Source organism: Pleurodeles waltl, chromosome 3_1, assembly GCF_031143425.1.
Source record: "Pleurodeles waltl isolate 20211129_DDA chromosome 3_1, aPleWal1.hap1.20221129, whole genome shotgun sequence".
Classification (NCBI taxonomy): Eukaryota; Metazoa; Chordata; class Amphibia; order Caudata; family Salamandridae; genus Pleurodeles; species Pleurodeles waltl.
In genome coordinates, this window is record NC_090440.1 from 1,038,223,470 (window position 1) to 1,038,240,113 (window position 16,644).

Consider the following 16,644-nt stretch of genomic DNA (forward strand, 5'->3'; position numbering starts at 1 on the left):
AGCTTACGTGTCTTTGAAACAGCTTCAGATGCAGGTGCGGATGAAGTTGAAGAAAAGACATCAAGGTTGATGATATAACCAGAAGCAGTCTCTGCAAACACAGGAGTTGGTGCATTACTGATTGATGGATCTACTTGACATGGAGGGTCATAGTAGATGGTGTCGTCAGTTTGAGTCGAATTGGAATAAAAGACAGCCACATCTTAGACAGTTCTTGTCAGTGAGGTGGTAACAGGAGATAGCAGAAGTTCATTTTTCACCCTCCCCACGTTCGAGGAGGCATTTGTAGCAGTGCTGTACATGCTGGTGTATTCAGTAGTGCTGTTGGAGAGGGAACCAGGGCCTACCCAAGGGACCAGTGGGTCTACTGTGCAGGCTCAGCCACATAGTGTAGTTTGATGTTGTCAATGGAGACAAATCTGTTTGCTTTAGAGCCTGGCAGCGGTGGTAAGATGACTGTTCTGGTGTCTTGTATTCTCAGGACTGTGACTGGTGCTCTGTAGGATCGGCCAAATTCCTTTACAGCAATCTTCTCACAAACAAGATCCCCAACTTTAGGAATCCAACCTGTAGAAGTTGTTGGCAAATCCCTTATTCCAAAGGTGGCAGGACGGGCGGATGAATTATCACAAAATTGCTGAAACTCCTATAAGACAGTGAGACGTTCATTTATGTCAAAAGGTGTATCTGCTGCCACCAAACCAGGGCCATCTAGATCTGGGACATACATAGGTATCCCAAATAGGACCTCGTAAGGAGTGCGTCCTCCCAAGGACCATCTTGGCAGATTATTCAGTGCTCCCTGGACCCCATATAGATGATGAAGCCAGCTGTGGCCTGAACCTGATACTCTAGCTGTTAAGGACTGCTTTAGATCTCGATTCCTCCTCTCCACGACCAAATTACCCTTGGGATGGTAGGGTGAGGAATAATGGAGCTCAACACCCATTGTCCGCATTGTGTCTCTCAGTGCCTTAGAGGCAAAGGCAGGGCCCTGGTCCGAATGGAATGCTGCAATCGCATATGTACCGATAAAGATCAGCAAGTCTTTTATAACAGTTAGAGCTTCAGCCAACCACTGTGGCCACACCCACAGAAATCTAGAACAAGAATCTACAGCGCCTAGGATGTATTTGTATGCCCCATGAGGTTGAAGGCGACCACAATGGTCCATGTAGTGGCCTGTTGGACACTAAGAGGTATGTCTGCAGAGGGGGCTTGATGTTTGAGCCCTTAATTTGCTGGATAATATCACAACAAAGGACATATTGCTTGGTCTGTTTATACTGACCTAGCCACCAAAAGCGTTTCTGTAAGAGTGTTATTGTGGCTTCAACACCAGCATGAGCAGATGCTACACCCTCCTGCACTTCTTTGATGAGATCTAATCTCTGGTCCTAGTTGGGGATCACTCGATCTCCAACCCCAGGAATTGTTGCAAAGACTACATTCTGTGCATTGATATGGTATGAATATTTTGTAGGGTATGCTTTTGGGAGAGGCGTGCCTTCAGTCAAAGCTTTCACAGCAGCCAGAATTTCATTATCCAATCTCCTCTGGGAACGATCACTGCAGCAACAGAAGCCGTACCTACCGCGGATTGGGATGCTTTATCAGCCAAAGTGTTGCCAATAATGTGTACACCTACACCTTGGTGGCCCAATGTATGCACCACAGGAGCATCAGGCAGCTTATCCATAAAATCAGCTACCCGCCCTTATAGTGTTCCCCTTTGAATTTCTGAACCCGTTCAACCGGCAATGATGAAGAAAATCATTGGAGGACTGGACACAGTAGTACGAATCACACACTATCAATGTAAGGTGTCTTGGATCTGTATGTTCCAGTGCAAAGATGAGGGCTTGGAGTTCAGCCAATTGTGCTGTGCAGTCCCCTAGGGTCTGTGTGTAGGTATTGTGAGGGTGGAATACACCATCCTTCATCACTCCGCTCATGGCTGTGCAAGCGGCTGAATAATTATGTTTTGTACCTAAGGCTCGTTGTGTTGAACCACCAGTGTAAATGACCGTGTGGTACCTGTCAAGTGGCAAGATGTTAAGAGGTGCGGGGTACTTCTGTTCGTATTGGAGAAATTCTTGTGTTTGAAGTTTTGGGTCAAAGATGTAATCAACATCGGTGTCTGTCAGGGAGGTTGCCCATTGAATCTAACGTGGCTGTAATGCTTTAGCATTAGGAATGCTTGCTTTGGTGACAGCCTATAAGGCTGGCACTGGAGTAACTACAATAATGCGTTTCCCTCGGGCAAGTGGCCTCTTCTTGATGAAAGCCATCGGTATTGCAGTTGGAATTATTTCTGTGGGTGCAAAGCATTGGAATATAAATATGATTTATATGTTTTGGGTACTGTGCCGCCTTAAAGGTGACATAAGTGAACCCAATGACACCGTCAATTATTCTGATTACCAAATTTGTTTTATCACGTGATTGTAAGGGTTTGCTTCTAGCATGTGTTGCTGCAGTCCTCTAGGGATGTACGTGTGTTTAATTGTCCATTGTCTGCTGGAGAAATCTGGGCATATTAAGTCATAGAGAGGCTTGATACGTTGTGCATAGACAGGAATGTATGTTCTGTCAAAGTTAAAGAAACCGAGTAAAGGATGTTGTTTTGTTTTGGTGGCTGAGTTGAGCACATTTTTCTAAAAAGTGTGGGCCAGGCTCTTGCCCTCGTTTGATAGCTCATTTCCCAGGAACAATACACTGAGAAAGACCAGTTCAGTTTTCTTTAAATCGAATTTGTAGCCAAGAGCTGCGAATCCTAGAATGATCCAATCGACCCTGGCAAGATGAATGTTGAAGTGGTCATCTGTGGGATAGATTCATCCACATAGTACAACACCTTAGGATCAATATCATGCAATAGTAATGTTAAACAGGCTGAGAACAGTCCTGGGCCGTTCTTGTAGACTTAGGGCAAACAACAGAAGCATTTTTGTGAGCCGAATGAGAATGCACTCAGGTCTTGACTTTCATGTGCTAAGTTCTGGCAGAAGAAACCGTTGGAAATACCTAAGGTTGTTTTGTATATTTTACGCACTATATTGTTAATTAGTGCTGTGCTGTGTGAATTTTGTATTGCATAGGTGCGTGTGTGACTGTTCAAGTGTCTGCAATTTAAGACTATTCTATATGAATGGTTGGGTTTAGCCACCGGTAGCAACGGGTTATTCACTGCAGAGACACAGGGCTCAATTACACCCTGGTACTCGAGTTGAGTGAGGATCTCCCTCACTGGAGCTTTAGCTTTGTGTTTAACAGGCTATTGGGGCTAAGGCTGGGGTGTAGACCTAATTGGTATTACATGGTAAGGAGATTCCCTATCCCAACCTACATGGTTACGGTATAGCGCCTGCACTAAAGCCCAATTGACAGCGTATACTTGTTTTACCGCCTCTGCATCAAGATCAGAGAAATGACATCTTCCCCATGTGGGAGCTTACGGACGTGATCAGGTGGCCAGTCTCTTTCAGCCAATAGAATATCACAACTATGTTAATCTCAGAATATTACACAAATAGTGCACTCTATGTCTCCCTCAATTTGGGCCTTTAAATCATAAACCCTGTCGGATGGGAGAATGCGCTCGTCTGCAGTCTCGACTGCAATAAAGTTGCCGTCGCATCTAGATAATCTTTCAGACTCTGGTGACCTATCGTGACTTCTGCTGCGCTGTCCAGTCACTTCCCACGTCTTGTTCTTCAGCAATGTTCTCAAGTTTGCTGGCATGTTTTATTGAAATTGCTGCCACCTTTTTCTTTTTAAATTGTGGCTTTTGTTGTGAGGACTTGTCTTCATTCTTATCTGAAGACCGCTGTGAGTCTTTTTTCTGTTTCACGTAGTCAGGAGGTTGATCTGACTGGCCCACTCTCTTGCTACGTCTATCTGGTGCGTCCTCAAAGGAACGAGAGGGACGCACCAGATAGTCCTTTCAAGTATTATCTATTTCTGAGATTATATCTCCTTTGGGAGTTCTCTCGATGTGGAGAGTCTGCTCTCTGACTTTGTCTTTATTTTGTTTTTGTTTATCCCAGCGCTTTTTAGAACCCTCCTGTGCTTGTTTGATACCTTCCTAAAGGGTGGTACTCTGAATTTCAGGCTTTTTCAGCTCGGCTCCCAAACTATCCCATCCTATACTAGTATAGGTATCGGAAATAATTTTTGGTAGCTGTTTCTCCTGTTCCACTTGTGTAATCTCCCAGAGCCACTGGCGTATGGCTAACATTACCACTTCCCCTTTAATAATACAGAGAAGACTGTGTCGAAGTTACTCATCAATTTCATCCCCAAATCCAGGGCTGATGCAGCCCCGTGTTTGTTCTGAATTTGTTTTAACACTTTCGGTAAATTGACAAGTGACGGGGTTCCATGTGTGGTAGTTAAAATTTCGCGAAAACAGTAACCCATGTGGTGCAGTTGCCCACTGTGGGAACCATTCCGAATGGCAAGAACATGGCGAGAATCCTATGTTTCTCCTGTGGTCCCCTATGGGGAAACACAGCTTCCAGCTGATCAGTTATCTGAGCTATCCAAAATGGGATTTTCTCTCGTTCCGTGGGCACCTTGCCCATGATAGTATGCACTGTTTGTGGGTAGAGACAGAACACCAAATAGGGAGAAAGTCCTTTTCTGTGTTCGAGCTCGAACAACCTACAGCCTAGTTAGGTACTCCCTGTTCAGCCAAGGAGGACTGTCCCAAAGACCACGGACATCTCCGTATAATGGTACTTAGGGTACCTGTTGTGTGTGAGACAGAAATACTCAGGACATCCGTAGATTAGTGCCAAAACACCATTGTTGGTGGCGCCATATCGTAGTTGTACTCTCACTCCTATACAAGACTGCTGGTTAAGGGATGACAGCGCTTTTGTTTGTAGATGACTGAGCCAATCCTACAACAAGTCTCAAGTGTCGGTCCAACCCTCCCGGCTCAAAAGCAGTAACTCACCAAAACTCAAACAGTTGATTTCTGAAAGCCTTTAAGCATCAACGCAAGAGTGCGACATCTCAAGGGAGTCGTGGTTAAACAGAGATTACCCTTTTCTCACATGAGCAACGAGTCTCAATCACACACAGGCAATGAAGGAGATGCAGTGAAGTTTTCAATAGGTTTTATTAACAAGACTGCAATCTATTGTGAAATACATGAGCAGGATAATGCAAAATGAGAGTCGTGAATACAAAGACCCCCATCAACTTGCAGTAACATAATGTAGGAGGCTGGCCTGGCTTGTAGTGGGTACCAAGGGGTACTTACACTCTGTACCAGGTCCAGTTATCCCTTATTAGTGTAGAAGAGGTGTTTCTAGCAGCTTAGGCTGATAGAAGGTAGCTACAGCAGAGCAGTTTAGGCTGAACTAGGAGACATGCAAAGCTCCTACTATACCACTGGTGTCATATGCACAATATCACAAGAAAACACAATACACAGATATACTAAAAATAAAGGTACTTTATTTTTATGACAATATGCCAAAAGTATCTCAGTGAGTACCCTCAGTATGAGGATGCCAAATATACACAAGATATATGTACACAATACCAAAAATATGCAGTAATAGCAAAAGGAAGTAATGCAAGCAGTGTAAAGTTACAATAGATTGCAATAGGAGCACATAGGTATAGGGGCAACACAAACCATATACTCCAAAAGTGGAATGCGAACCACGAATGGACCCCAAACCTATGTGAGCTTGTAGAGGGTCGCTGGGACTGTAAGAAAACAGTGAGGGTTAGAAAAATAGCCCACCCCAAGACCCTGTAAGGTAGGTGTAAAGTGCACCTACAACCCCCAGAGAGCACAGAAGTCGTGATAGGGGGATTCTGCAAGGAAAACCAACACCAGCAAAGCAACAACAGTGGATTTCCGGACCTGAGTACCTGTGAAACAAGGGGACCAAGTCCAAGAGTCGTGACAGTGTCGAGAGTGGGCAGATGCCCAGGAAATGCCAGCTGAGGGTGCAAAGGAGCCGCCACCGGATGGAAGAAGCTTGGTGTTTTGCAAGAACGAAGAGGACTATGAACTTCCCCTTTGGAGGATGGATGTCCCACGTCGTGAAGAAGCTTGCAGAGGTGTTCCCATGCAGAAAGACCACAAACAAGCCTTGCTAGCTGCAAGGGTCGCGGTTAGGGTTTTTGATGCTGCTGTGGCCCAGGAGGGATCAGGATGTCGCCACTGGGATGAGGAGACAGAGGGGGCACCCAGCAAGTCAGGGAGCCCTCACAGGAGCAGGCAGCACCCACAGAAGTACCGGAACAGGCACTTGGAAGAGGAGTGAACCGGAGTCCACCCGAAGTCAGAGAAGGGAGTCCCACGACGCCGGAGGACAACTCAGAAGGTTGTGCATTGCAGGTTAGAGTGTCAGGGACCGAGGCTTGGCTGTGCACAAAGGAAATCCTGGAAGAGTGCACAGGAGCCGGAGCAGCTGCAAATCACGCAGTACCCAGCAATGCAGTCTAGCGTGGGGAGGCAAGGACTTACCTCCACCAAACTTGGACTGAAGAGTCACTGGACTGTGGGAGTCACTTGGGCAGAGTTGCTGAGTTCCAGGGACCACGCTCGTCGTGCTGAGTGGGGACCCAGAGGACCGGTGATGCAGTCTTTTGTTGCCTGCGGTTGCAGGGGGAAGATTCAGTCGACCCACTGGAGATTTCTTCAGAGATCCTGGTGCAGAAAGGATCAAGGCTACCCCCAGAGCATGCACCACCAGGAAACAGTAGAGAAAGCCGGCAGGATGAAGCGATACAAGGTTGCAGTAGTTGTCTTTGCTACTTTGTTGCGGTTTTGCAGGCGTCCTGAGCAGTCAGCGGTCGATCCTTTGGCAGAAGGTGAAGAGGAAGATGCAGAGGAACTCTGGTGAGCTCTTGCATTCGGTATCTGAAGAATTCCCCAAAGCAGAGACCCTAAATAGCCAGAAAAGGAGGTTTGGCTACCTAGGAAGGAGGATAGGCTAGTAAGAAAGGTAAGAGCCTATCAGAAGGAGTCTATGACGTCACCTGCTGGCCCTGGCCACTCAGAGCAGTCCAGTGTGCCAGCACACCTCTGAATCCAAGATGGCAGAGGTCTTGGGCACACTGGAGGAGCTCTGGGCACCTCCCCTGGGAGGTGGAGGTCAGGGAAGTGGTGACTCCCCTTTCCTTTGTCCAGTTTCGCACCAGAGCAGGGCTGGGGTATCCCTGAACCAGTGTAGACTGGCTTATGCAGAGATGGGCAGCATCTGTGCCCATCAAAGCATTTCCAGAGGCTGGGGGAGGCTACTCCTCCCCAGCCTTCACACCTATTTCCAAAGGGAGAGGGTGTGACACCCTCTCTCAGAGGAAATCCTTTGTTCTGCCTTCCTGGGCCAGGGCTTCCTGGACCCCAGGGGGGCAGAAACCTGTCTGAGGGGTTGGCAGCAGCAGCAGCTGCAGTGCAAACCCTGAAAAGGCAGTTTGGCAGTACCTGGGTTCTGTGCTAGAGACCCGGGGGATCATGGAATTGTCTCCCCAATGCCAGAATGGCATTGGGGTGACAATTCCATGATCTTAGACATGTTACATGGCCATGTTCGGAGTTACCATTGTGACGCTATACATAGGTAGTGACCTATGTATAGTGCACGCGTGTAATGGTGTCCCCGCACTCACAAAGTCTGGGGAATTTGCCCTGAACAATGTGGGGGCACCTTGGCTAGTGCCAAGGTGCCCACACACTAAGTAACTTTGCACCCAACCTTCACCAGGTGAAGGTTAGACATATAGGTGACTTATAAGTTACTTAAGTGCAGTGGTAAATGGCTGTGAAATAACGTGGACGTTATTTCACTCAGGCTGCACTGGCAGGCCTGTGTAAGAATTGTCAGATCTCCCTATGGGTGGCAAAAGAAATGCTGCAGCCCATAGGGATCTTCTGGAACCCCAATACCCTGGGTACCTCAGTAACATATACTAGGGAATTATATGGGTGTACCAGTATGCCAATGTGAATTGGTGAACTTGGTCACTAGCCTGTTAGTGACAATTTGGAAAGCAGAGAGAGCATAACCACTGAGGTTCTGGTTAGCAGAGCCTCAGTGAGACAGTTAGGCATCACACAGGGAACACATACATATAGGCCACAAACTTATGAGCACTGGGGTCCTGGCTAGCAGGGTCCCAGTGACACATAACAAACATACTGACAACATAGGTCTTTCACTATGAGCACTGGGCCCTGGCTAGCAGGATCCCAGTGAGACAGTGAAAACACCCTAACATATACTCACAAACAGGCCAAAAGTGGGGGTAACAAGGCTAGAAAGAGGCTACTTTCTCACACATAAGATGTAAAATATCCCTAAAACCCTAGCATGGAGAACCTAATCTCTAACCTAAAGAGTGCTAGGTGTGATAAACCTAATCTGTCAGTACCAGGTCCACGAGTCCAACACTTGTTACCTTGGAATGAGGCCTCTAGGTCAGACTCCATGGGGACACGAATGCTGGGTCTGCATGAAGGCGACATGCAGCATAGATGGCGTCTTTATCATCTGATAGGAATCCCTCTGATAACCTTGTCTGCATGAAATGTATTTATACCGATCTTGTAGTACCCCTGACGCAGCAATTATATAAACAATTCCCTCCAAAAGTACATTATGTTCCTGTCACATGTAAGTGGGAAAGGGATATGATGTGAATACCTACGCATATCACTTGTCTTTGACGCTGATAGTGACACCTTCACAGAATGGCACTGATAACGTGAAATCAAAACATCTTCCTAACTATAAACATAGCAGCCATCTTGAAATAAATAATTAAATAAATGCGCTAAACATAGCAGGCTAAGTAGTTTAAAAATCAATAGGTGACGGGGGCACATTTCTGTAAGCCAGAAGGCTAAGCGAACTCCGGATTCCCAATAAAACTAAATAGTATCCACTACAATATCAAGATGTCCTTTCAGCAAACTGGAGTAAGGTAATTTGTTTGGAAATGTCCTTCATTTACTGCAAAGGATGATCGATTAGATCACCAAGTAAAAGTTGTGGTACCTAAGAAAAGTAGAAATTCAAGCAAAGATACCTGCACCTACATTTAATTCGATACACTCCAAACCATGGTTGTCCAGCTTAAATGTTTCTTAAAAGAGACAGTATACATTAATACCAAACGTTTGTTGGATTACTTTGTTCCTTACCATTTCAACTGGTTTGCTTCTTCTTTTTTGGCATTTTGGTGTACCATTTGTTCAAATGCAGCTTCTTTCATTTGTCTTGCTCTTGGTCCCTCACTTGATTGTATCAGCCCTGCATAAGGAAATTAATGATTAGTTTGGAAAATAAGTGAAACAAAATTACAACTGGTAAAATTGCTTGAGTAAAATAGTTTTTCACACTATTTCACCAATTTTGAGCATAGCAAAACAAATGTGCTCATGTGTAAGATCGCACTGCCTATGTATACTTCTTGGTTTTGGGAAGACGGCCAGCACTGTCTTTCATAAACAGGGCATACATTTACAAGTCTAATACATTTTGCTTCATGTGCAGCCTTATACACCCAGTTACAGCTAGATACAGACACCATGACAGACGTTGCTTTTGTGTGAAACAGTACAACCCTGCAGGCCCAAGTACAGCTGCGCATGACCATGGTTCTTGCATGCTGGCTGGAATTTGCCAAAGTTAGGGAGTGGTGGACTTGAGAATAAGTATAAAACATTTGTCAAATGAATGCCATCGTAATAAAAATCACTGAAAAAGCCAATTGGCCTGGAGGGAGCGGTCAGCCTTTTGTATGGGGCACCCGGTTTTATGGTATTTCTTTTTTCAACATTTTCATCTGTATTCATCTATATTAATTTTTTGGACAATTTAAGGTTATTTATCAATGTTTATTTTATATTTTGAGAATAAAAGGAGTTTTAAAATGATATACTTCCACGTTTTAGCAAATTAAGCAGCCAAATTTAACAAAACACTACACCAACAGGTAAACATCATTATATACCTATATATGTTAACAAATGCCTGTATTTAAGGAAATCTCATCCTGGTTTTAAATTCCCCACAGTATATATCTGCTTAGTAGTTGGTCTGGAATTCATAAAGGACAACAAGGACTGTCACTAATAAGAATCACAATTTTCTGTATTTTTCAACTTTTAAAAATAAGTACAGACAGGAAATAGATTGTTTTATGTCTGTATTTATCTGTACAAATCAGTAAAAACAGAAAACTGGAAGCCTTACTTATGACTTTGTTAGTGATTGCTATATTTTGCATTGTGTTGTTACGGGCCGCAGGAACAAAGAGAAAGCTTTTTAAAAATTATTTATTTATTGCTAGAAAGCACTAACTGTCACCACAACTCAAAGGATTATGGAGAAGTTAAACCAATAACAATGGGAATAACACATAATCATACAAATATCTGGGAACACCAGATTATCTCTTGGGTCTGTCTGCCATCACATTAGAATTGGAAGATGTTATGGGTAAAGGCGTAGCTTCTAGAAATGACAACGATTCCTCCATATTGGAGTCAAAAACAATATCAGTAGAGGAATCACCATCTCCGCTTGGTCCAGACACCACAGTAGAAGACACAGAGGACCCAACCACCCCTCTGCAGCATCCCATGTTCCTTCAAACCTCACAGCTGACCCCTCCACTGACTTTACCAAATCACCAGTCCTTCTCTGTTTTAGCAGTTTCATTGAGTGAAATTACCTCACTACCCATCTTAATCAAAACAGGACTTCTCTTGCTTTGCTATGTCTCATTCTCCACCAAATTAGCATGCTTAGAAACTCTCACAACTCTAGTACATGGATAAAACTTTGATTCACTCTTGTCCGCAACAAGAGGCCTTCTGATCCTCATCAAATCTTCCACTTTAAAACAAATATCCTTCATTTTCTTACATTTGTCACTGTTGACTTGTGCCAGCTCCACCATGTTCCGCATATCTTGCATACTGATAAATTTAGAATTCACCAGCGTACTGTCCAACACCCATCCCAGACATAACTCATCAGATGAGTGTCTTCTTTTAAATAAGACAAATAACGCTTCACCCATCGTGAAGTGGGGAGTTTTACGATAACTCCATAACCTTTCAACAACCATCTCACGAACAGCTAACCCAGACGTCACTGCCAATTGGATAGAGTCATTAAACATCTGCTTCACTCTTTCTACCATACCATTTCACTGTGGTCTGTACAAGGCCACCGATAAATGCTTATTCCCACAAGAGGACAAAAATGTCTCCATATCTATCGACTTGGAACGTACACCATTGTCAGTCGCCAAATAACCCTCATATTTGAAACAACCCCTTCAAACAATCGATAACCACTTCGCTGGGAGGCTCTCTCGTGAACTTACATTCAACCAATCTGGAAGTGGTAGCCTATAACAACATTTTGCAACCAGTTTAATGGTCCGATGAAATCCATCCCCAATTTTTTCAACCACTTTTCAGGGAAATCCACAGAAGACAGAAGTGTATTGTGCATGTGAACAGATCTGTCCACACCCCTCCATTCACCACAACATGCCACATATTTCTCAACCTCTATATCCTTTCCTGACCACCAATGATATTCTCAAAGGCTTTTCTTAGTGACAGTTTTCCTGCATGCTCCACCTGGGCCAGTTTAACCAAACGTGATCTCAGTTTCTCTTAACAACAAATGTCTCTCAACTGTAAATGTATCTTTAACTTTAGAAAAAACTTTTAACTTAGTTTCCAAATTACCTTCTCTAGGTCAGCCTCCAGCAATGTACTTCTTCACAGTTGCTAAGTAAGTGTCATGACCGGAACAAATTTCCCCATCCTAGGATGATATCACCTTCTCTGATCAGACAAACCCATCAATCACAACCACAGAGTCCACAAAATCCATGTCACCCCTTACCTGAGCATTATCTAGTGGACACATGGAAAGAACATCTGCTCTGACATCCCCCCTCCATATGTGCTTTACCTGAAAACTGAATTCATAGATTTTAGGCAGAAGCCTGACCAACCTATGTCTATTTCTGCTAAAGCTCTTTTTGTTTAATAATTGTACCAAATGTTGATGATCTATTACCAATGAGACCTTACTTCACAACAAATATTTTGCAAAGTGATTGGCTGCCCAAACACATGCCAATGCCCTACTCTTGATAGTGGTGTAATTTATTTACGACCGTGAAAGGGACCTTGAGGCAAAGCAATCGTATACTGCCTTCCCCCAAAAACCTCACTCAGAACTGCTTCTCATCCTCCTCACCCCACTGGAATGAACAGCAACAGTGGAAACAGCGTCATCACAAAAGGGATGAAGAGTTGGAACTTTCATAATTAAACTTTTCAGATCTTCAAAAGAAGATTTCTCCTCATCCTCTCATTTAAATTTAACTCTATTTCTAAACAGTTTTCTCAGTGGCTCCGTTTGTAGTGCAAAAGTGTCAACAAAATGGGGAGTAACACAACCCAAGAAAGGATCTCAGCTGATCTTTATATTTTGGGGATTTGCAATATTTCAGAGCCTCAACCAAATTCAGTTTAGGTTTGGTCCTTTCCCCTTAGATACTATGACCAAGGTACTCAAACTCTTTCACAAGAAATTTACATTTGCTTTTCTTGACAGTAAAACCTTTCTGTTATAAATTGCTGAATGCCCTTTCTAAAAAAAAAAAGCAAATGCCCCTGCTCAGACTCTGTAAATATGAGAATGCTGTCTAGGCAAACTACCACACTTCTACAAATTCTACATTAGGGTTTGAAAAAAATGATGAAGTTCAGGCCAGTCCAAATGGCATTCAAAGAAACCTGAATGCACCAAATAGCGTGTTAAAAGTAGTGAGAGACCTAGAATCCTCACAGAGCTCAACTTGGTGGCACACAGATCATAACTCTAGTATAGAGAACGCTTTTGCCTCACCTAATCTGGATAACATTTCTTGGCTCTTCCAGGGAGAGAAACCATGAACCAAAATGTTCTTGTTCAAGGATCTGAAATACACACAATGTCAAATCCCAGTTATTTTCCATGCCACCACTATAAGAGAGATCTACTGTGATGAGTCAACGGGTTCTATGATACCATATTTATCTAACATGATCAAATGCTCTCTCAAATCATTCCTGGTGCTCAAAGGAACATTTCCGACCTTATGTACCACAGGAATAGCCTGAACCTTCAACAAGATTCTAAGTTCAAATCACTTTACTGAGTCTAGTCCATCTACAAATAAAGGTTTGTTTGATCCAAGAGCTGATTCCATGACTTCTCTTTGGAATAACCAACCTCTACCAAGGAAATGGGACAAACTATTACTGGTCACAGCACCATACCATATTCCCCTTAATCATTCCACCCTAAAATGCATTAACCTGTCTTAGCCATCTAGATCCTGATAAAGATCTCACTTTCTTTCTATGCCACATATTTTCAATGAAATAACCAAGTACCAAATATGTCAAAAAGGAAACCACCAAATGCCACAGTACAAATGCCAGGAGGCAAGAGATGAACATGACTTCCACTCCATGAAATACAACTTTTCAGTGACAAAACCAACTCTTGACCCAGAATCCACTGTGACATAAGTGTATCACCAATATGTATGGTACATACCAGATCACGCATTTACCATTTCTTTGGAAGTTCACAATTTTGACAGATGCAACTACCCTACTTGCAGTTTCCAATAACATCTTGCAGATCAGAGGACACATCTTGGTCTCTATTACCACATTTTGCAAAGCTTTACATACTCTTGCAAAGTTACCTGTTTTTTTCATTTTGGACAAGTTTTACCAACACCAGGACAACCTTTGGCATTAGCTATATGGGTCTTGTACCCACAACAAAAACATGTTATTGGCATTGGGTTTAGATTTAGATAGCACAGAATTTACAGAATAGACCTCAGTGGTGTAGTTGAACCTCCATAACTCTTTGGGAGCCATGATAGATCTTTTGATACCGCTGGCAACTTCCAAAGTGTCCAAAAAGGCTAGGGTTTCTTCAGCATTAACAGTTTTTCTTGAATTCTTCTGTCAAAACAGATGATTACAATTTTGGCACATAAATAATTATCCAAATTTACATGAAATTCACATTTCTGAGTTCTGCCACAAATCTGCCAGTTCTTGTTCTTGTAGCCTGTGTGTAAAAAATCTGTTATTTTCATTATAATGCAAGTGTCTTCCAAGAAACAATTTTCCAATCTGTTCACTGCTTCTATGTAAACATCTTTGTCACCCAAATCAGAAGAAGGAAGCATCAGCAGATTGTCAAAAATCCTTTGACCTCCTGAACCCAAATAGTTATAAAGAATTGCTTAGTTTCTAATAGGATCAAATTTAAAACTATCAATTGAAATTAGAGAGCTTTTAAATATTGTAAACCGTTGCTTCCACTTAATTTTTTGTATTCCAGGTTCAGCGAGAAAGGAAGTTGGTAAATTAGCATTTTTCATCTTGCCCGAGAATATGAATGCAAAAACTTTAGAACACAGCTGAAAACTTCAAAAGAACATGTGTTCCGCCATTGCTCATGGGGAAAATTTCTCCAATAAGCTCTACTAAGACTACAGCCAATCACCGCTCAGGAGCCAAAAAGTCATCCAAGGGGCAGGAGAGCGTGTGTGAATAAGCAAACACAGTCACAAAGGCCAAGGGTAAACATTTTAAAAATCCAACTTACATTAAAATCAAAGTCACAGGTGTGATCAATAGCAAGGGTGGAAACACAGTCTTACAGTGCAACTTAAATTAACAAGTTGACTGACCATTTCTATCTGAGTCAATGTTGATGAAGGTGCTGTTCCAAACACCGTATTAGGTTCATCCTCATCAAAAAATCATGTGATGACATGTAGCAAGAACAGACAAGAAGCTTGATCAAAATGATTTACTTATTACTACAAAGTAAGACCGCATTCAACGTACCCTAGCATCACTCCAGTTCCAGCCAGCAACTGACTAGAACTCAAAGCCTCACAAGGAAACATCTAAATGAACATTCCAACAAAACAGATGGAAAAAGGTGCCATACAAAACAGTAAATCACGACTAAACACGTTATTTTTATTTATAAAACATTACTGTGCGGGGTGCAGGCCCTCACCAATATAGAAAGAAAATGGAAGAAAGCAAAAATATGTTTTGTCTCAAAAAGCACACATTGTCATTGTCGTACCGGCACTGAAGGAAACTACTTTCCGTGTGGAAGTGCTCCTTGTAAAAGGGCGGAATGAGGTCACTCACAGTGAAACGCGTCTCTGGCTGAAGTGGGCTGACCCTTTCCTCCATGCTGTATGGTGTAGTGGGTGAAGAAACGTATGAATGACAATAACAGACTCATGGAGGAAGAGTGCTATTTGGAAGCTGCTATCATTAGGTATATTATACATATAACGTTACTAGAATCAAAAGGTCTTGGCGAGCTCCAGACCTAAAAAAACATTGGGAACGTGAACGAGTCTGTAATTCATAACATTAAAATCTTAATAAATAACTTGGAACGTAAGGAGCTTTGAGGAGTCTCCTATTTATCTCAAGTGAATTACCTTTTAATGCTAGGTTCAACTATTCTTCAGAATATCTAATTACTATCTGGGTGTTAAAGTCACAACCAAATGGGAAACCTAGAACCATTAGCTGCGATTTAGGCTTCCAGAGATCTATTTTAAGCACAGCCCACACATTTCGGTTATTCTGATCAATTAGCTTTAGTGTGAGGTGCAAGTGTTTGGTTTTAAACTATGCTGGAAAAGAGAGTAAATAAACATAGAAGACGCATGCTAATACTTGTTCTGTTAGTTAAATGCTCTTTTGTCATATTACCTTCTCTCAGATCTTTAGCCTTCATCTTTCCAGGTTGTTGATTTAAAACAGTAGCCACAGCATAAGGACTTGATAAATTTGCTGGGAATATCAGGTTTTGGTACTCTATCTCCTGTAGGTAAAAAACGAAAGATGTATTTAAAGGTATGCAAATGGCGCTGGACGCAGCGCACGATGTACCACTAAACAATTATTTTAAGTTAGATGTACATACCTTTACTTTTGGAGAAGCAGTTTGCTGTAACAGCTGCAAATGTCTTTTTTTGCGAGATATATTCAGAACTGATTTTTCTGAAACACTCCTTATCCGGCTTGAACGTACAGGTTCCTTTCCCAAATCCTCTTTTCTGTGAGAGGTATAAAACACTATTACTCATAATATTTAGAACTTAACGACAGCTGTGTTTCTTCAATTTATACTGGAACTGTTGTCGATGAAAATATTTTTGTTTGCACATTAAATAATAAACATTAGTGCCTCAATTACAGGGAGGTCTATTTACGTGTATGAGAGGGTTTTGACGGGTCCCTGTTTTGCTGCTGGGTACTGTGGCAGGCCCCAAAGAAACACACATTGTCAAACCAATAAGTCTGGGGTTGGCTGTAAGTCTCTTGGCTTTGTTGGTGCTGTTTTTCTCATGATTTTGGTAAAACTTAATTGCTAGAGTAGCTTCTGGGTCCACTCTAATATAAACTTTTTCTGCTAAAAGCAAAAATAGATTTCTTGGTCTCCAAAGGTACACATTGTCATAGCAGTCACCAACACTGAAATGGACTTCGGTAAAGCCTTATCTGGTAGAGATTATCAAGCTGCT

General features: G+C 42.6%; 1 protein-coding gene across 2 annotated transcripts in view; it reads right to left on the minus strand.

Moving 5' to 3' along the window:
• CFAP221 (cilia and flagella associated protein 221) overlaps positions 1 to 16,644 on the minus strand; it is an 827,291-nt gene that overhangs the window by 530,344 nt on the left and 280,303 nt on the right. For both annotated transcript variants that reach the window (XM_069224324.1, XM_069224325.1), the window contains exons 9-11: positions 16,044 to 16,176; positions 15,830 to 15,941; positions 9,176 to 9,284 (exon numbers count right to left, since the gene is read on the minus strand). In XM_069224324.1, coding sequence (XP_069080425.1) covers positions 9,176 to 9,284; positions 15,830 to 15,941; positions 16,044 to 16,176 — 354 coding nt within the window. The remainder of the gene's footprint in view (positions 1 to 9,175; positions 9,285 to 15,829; positions 15,942 to 16,043; positions 16,177 to 16,644) is intronic.